We start from the raw sequence: 5,187 nt of genomic DNA on the forward strand, positions 1-5,187 counted from the left end.
TCTGCTTAATATTTTATAAATAAAAGGATTAACCCCATTATTATGAAACAAAAAAAAATCATGCTTCAGAAAATGTGTACATATATATGTTGCATTTATAATATATTCTACCCACTTAAGCAATGCGAACCTTACAACAATAGGAGGAATGCTAAGGAAAGCCATTAAAAGCAAGGCTCGTCTTTGGTTACCTTGCCCAAGCATTAGAAGTCACAGACTAAAGCTACACACAGTTTTAGCATGTTAATACTTGAAACAGTAGCTAGCTGTCATAGTTTAGCTTGACTCCTCAAGAAACGGGTAATCAGTGTAACCCACAACCGGATCAGACGTATAAAACGTGTTCCTATCATACTTATTCAACGGATCATTCACCTCAAACCTCTTAGGAAGATCCGGGTTTGCAAGGAACCATCTCCCGAACGCAACGAGATCCGTTCGACCCTCTTTGACCGCCTCGTTTCCATCCTCCTTTGTATACCCTCCCGCCGAAATGAACGTTCCACGAAACGCCTTCCTCATCGGGACTAAGCTATGAGGGCATTGACTCGGCTCACCCATAGTGATCATCCTCGGCTCGATCACGTGGCAATATAGGATACCGTATTTGTCCAATGATTGGGCTAAGTGGAGCCCCAGAGCCCTCGGGTTGGAATCCCCTGCCTCCGCGTAGTTGGCGAACGGGGAAAGGCGAATCCCGACTCTGTCGCCTCCTATCTCGTCTCTCACCGCCTCCACTATCTCAAGAGCGAACCTACATCGGTTCTCTATGGACCCTCCGTATTGGTCCGTCCGGTCATTCACCTCATCCTTCATGAATTGGTCTATCAAATACCCGTTTGCTCCATGGATCTCCACTCCATCAAACCCTACATATTTTAAACCAAAAATGGTAACTTTTGAGTACCTTCTTTGTTGTTAGACTAAGTTATAATCTTGCATATAAGGAAATGTACCAGCTTCTATAGCATTTCTTGCAGCAAGTTTAAAGTCATTGACAATTGAGGGTATCTCCTCTGTTCTTAGACAACGTGGTGGAGAGTAATCGGCTGAACCGTATCCGTTGGACCGGAGTTGAGGCACCAAAGGCTTATCAGTGCAGGAAATTGGGTCTTGTCCATTGGGCTGGAAATCTAGCAACAACAAATATTCAATCAGAATACACACAGTTCTTTTTCAGGATTAAACTTGAAGTTCAAGATCGTACATTTATACATCAAAATGAAAAAGGAAAGATTAATTTAGTTACCGCGATGTGAGACTCTGCCAACAAACATGCCAAATCTGGCAGAAAAAGACAGCGCCTTTAGCATGAACAGCATCCACAACAGGCTTCCAAGCTTCAACATGCTCTCTGGTCCATATACCTGGTATGTCTGGATACCTACAAAATTTACAGGTAAATCAACAAATTGAGCTCATAAGTAAGTAAACTAAATGAACTGCATACCCTTGGGCAGTATCAGAGACACCAGTAGCTTCAGTGATGAGAAGACCTCCTTTGGAAGCTCTTTGAGAGTAATACAGAATTGCATGCGGTTGAGGAACATTTCCGTATGACCTTTGTCTCGTCAATGGCGCCAAAACAACCCTGATAGGATAAGCCATTTGAAGACCTTAGTGGCCAAATTGGAAACATTGGATAATTGCACGTCTTAATTAAGTTGAAAATTGACTAGCAGGTTACTAATAGATGGCAATTACATGTGCAATTGGAAACATAATTCATATAGAGAATAAGTAATTGGGATTGAGTTGAGAAAATTAAACCTGTGAGAAAGGCTAAATTTCCCCATCTGATGAGGGGTGAGTAGAGGGATCACCGGAGAACCATCTTCATTTGACATTGTAGCAGATCGATCGAGCTCTTTAGTATCTTTGTGTTAGTTTATGAATTGCAGATTTGAATTTGATGTCGTTGAAGAGTTAATTGGGTGACTACTCTACTTATACTGAAGACGTAATCAGGTTTTCATAAGCAGGTGCGTCAGCAATAGTTGCTGCACTTTATGTGTCCAATTATAGATTACAGAAAGCATAATAGCGATTTGTTGCTTTTCTGACTCATGCATTTAGAATATAGATTAACGATTCAAATACTAAAATACTCCACGACTGTGGCTGAGGTACATTTTTAGGTTATTCTAATTTGAGAGAGCGGAACGAGAGAACTTAATTTTGCAAATAAATGCAATTATTTATTGCAGGAATCATAGAGCATGGAACATAAAATTATCTATACAAGGACGTGGATGACTTTTTAAGTGATGCTTATTCATAACGGATATTTGAATATAAAAATAAAGTTGTTTGATCTAAAAATCTATCTGTATAATGCTAAAATAATATAATAGTCTGTGTCAATCTTTTATTCATTTAAATAAATATTATTTTTTCATTAGTTTGAAAATAATATTTTATCAAATTTTAAGAGATTGATATTTTTAGACTATGGTTATATGACATTCAACTTGACAGTCATTGATAGAAATTATAAACATTACATATACTATTGTGTGATTAAGAGTCTGGGATAAAATATCATTAATTTTATTCTCAACTAAAAATAAAATCTATATACAAGGAAAATTAAATATGATTAAAAGTTAAGTATTATTATTAGATAAAATATACTCCCTCCATCTCATTTTGTTTGTCAATATTTTCTTTTCAGGCGTCCCTTTTATTTCTCAACATGTCAATTTATAGCACTCACCACTTTGTCATACTACCATCATCTCCATTATTAAAATTATTTATTTCTACTTTTATTATAATTTTTTCTCTTACCAAATATCTAATCACTTTTTCTTACACATCTATGTCAACCATTTTAATTACCTACCATATCTTCCCTCCATTTTTCAAGTATCTTTCTTAACAAACTTAACTTCCACCAAGAACACACTAAATTAATTTTACACTAATCATGATTAATAATTTCTTTAAAATGTGCTAAAAAATTGCACAAATGTGCACACAATTATACACACATACTAATCCAGGCCCAAAACTATGCTTGATTCAACTCAGTCCACTGATTTAACCTCATTAATGGCCCAACCGACCTTAATCCAAAATTCCCACTAAGCCTAACCTAATCGGACCAACCCAATCCATAAAACCCAATCGATAAAATGTAACCCTAGCTATATAACTCTCTCAAACCCGGATACCCCCTCTCACTCGCTCATTTTCTCGAATCTTCATCCTCGTTGCTCTCTTTCCCTCCTCTGAAACCCTAAAATTCGGTCTCTCATCTCTCTCTCATCTCTCTCGCCTCTCTCTCACCTCTCTTTATTTATATGTCTCCTCTATTTGTGTTTATGTCTCCTATACTGTGTTCTCTCGATTTGTTGTATTGTGTTGGATCCGATCTTGTGGTTTGATGTCCTCGTTTTTGCGATATGATGTGCGAATCTGGGTCGTGTCCCCGATTTTGTGGTTTGATGTGTGATTGTGGGTTCATGTCCCCGATCTTGTTGTTTGATGTGTGATTGTAGGTTGATGTCCCCGTTTTTGTTAGGGATGAGCATCGGTCCAAACTCGGACCGGACCGGACCAGACCGAAGACCAAATTCGCATAATCCTTGGATCGAAGACCGGACCGATCAAGAATGTCGGTCTCGATCCGGTCTCGGTCTTGGTCCGGTCCGGTCCATGTTTGGACCGAATCGGACCAAAACTATAATTCTATTGAAAATTTATAATAAATAAATAAATTTTATTATTTATAATATATTTTATTTATATATAGAATTATATCATTCACAAAACTCATTTGAGATATTAAAAATATTAATAACGTATATATATAACTTTATATAATCAATATTACATATTTTTTATTTAATTTTTTAAAATACCGGTCCGGACCGAACCCGAAATATGTAAAATCTCGGACCAAAGACCGGACCGAATCACATCGGTCGGGTCCGGGTCGGGTCCGGTCCATTTTTTCGATCCGGGCCGATTTATGCTCATCCCTAGTTTTTGTGGTTTGCTGTTCCGATTAGGCTTTGATGTCCCCGATGGTTGTGTGTTTGGTGCTCTGATGTCCCTCGCGAGTTGAACTTCACTAATTCTCTCTTTGTTTTTTTACTCTTTCATATTTGTGCGAATTTGTTGTCCCCGATCTCACTGATTCTCTCTCTATCCCTTTGTTTTATTTTGAGCATGGTTATAATGGGTAGCACCGTTGAGTCCCCCAAATCGCCCCCGTTTTTGTGGTCTAGTGTTCCGATTGTGCTCTAATATCCCTGATGGTTGTGTATTTGGTGCTCTGATGTCCCTCGCGAGTTGAGCTTCACTGAATCTCTCTCTGTTTTTTGAATCTTTTATATTTGTGTGAATTTGTTGTCCCCGATCTCACTGATTCTTTCTCTATCACTTTGTTTTATTTTGAGCAGGATTATAATGGGTAGTTGCGTTGAGTCCCCCAAATCGTCGGCGACTCCGCAGCCCAGTTACACGTCGGGGAGTCCAGATCTGAATGAACCTCTCACAGTAGTCTACGCACCACAAAGTCCCCGCTCATCTGTGGAGCGCATCTTTGCTGATTTCGAGCCATTGTCACCAGAGAACTCGTTCTCCTCGGGGTGCTCTGACTACCCAAAATGTCACTAGGGGCGGGGCTTTTCCTCGACATGCACAACTACTTGAGGAATTCCTATGATGAGACTCTGGTGCTACCTGAGATGGCCCGTGAAGCTGTGCTTGAGGTTGATCAGCCTCTGCACTAGTGGACGACCCAGTCTACTGGTTCTCGCCATCGGAGGTCACCACTGGTGGTGAGGAAGCTTCGTGTTCGATGGATGTCCCCAGGCCCCTGAAGAGAAGAAGGATCACTCTGGAATCCCCGTTAGAAGTGATCGTCATCAATAGTGACTCTTCGGCTTCATATGAGATCTAAAGCCTAGCTAAGCCTCTCTATATTTTTTTGCGTATTTTGGTTGACTTTAATCTCACATTATGATGGATTTGATGGTACTTTAAACTAATGGTTTGTGGATTTGTGTGTCCACCAGTATTGACTCTAGCTATTTAACTGTTTGAATGTGTATATTTGTGCTTGCATTGCTTCTTCGTGCTTCTGAATACTGTTTACAGGTTAATTGCGATGAATGTGCATTGCCCATTTCTATATTGGGACATGCTCTATTTATAGGTGTGGTACATTTGGAGCAA

The 5,187-nt window shown here is 39.3% G+C and overlaps 1 protein-coding gene across 1 annotated transcript; it reads right to left on the bottom strand.

The window, feature by feature from the left end:
* Positions 1-276: 276 nt before the first annotated feature.
* On the bottom strand, positions 277-3,469 carry LOC141250625 (uncharacterized). Its single transcript, XM_073670045.1, is given in 7 exon segments — positions 277-869; positions 957-1,133; positions 1,250-1,271; positions 1,273-1,384; positions 1,451-1,591; positions 1,771-1,876; positions 3,340-3,469. Coding segments are annotated over 7 exon segments (1,281 nt in total).
* Between the last annotated feature and the right edge of the window lie 1,718 nt (positions 3,470-5,187).

The sequence above is a fragment of the Phyllobates terribilis genome, unplaced genomic scaffold (assembly GCF_046119375.1).
Source record: "Phyllobates terribilis strain yellow unplaced genomic scaffold, ASM4611937v1 Scaffold_5987__1_contigs__length_47721, whole genome shotgun sequence".
Lineage (NCBI taxonomy): Eukaryota > Metazoa > Chordata > Amphibia > Anura > Dendrobatidae > Phyllobates > Phyllobates terribilis.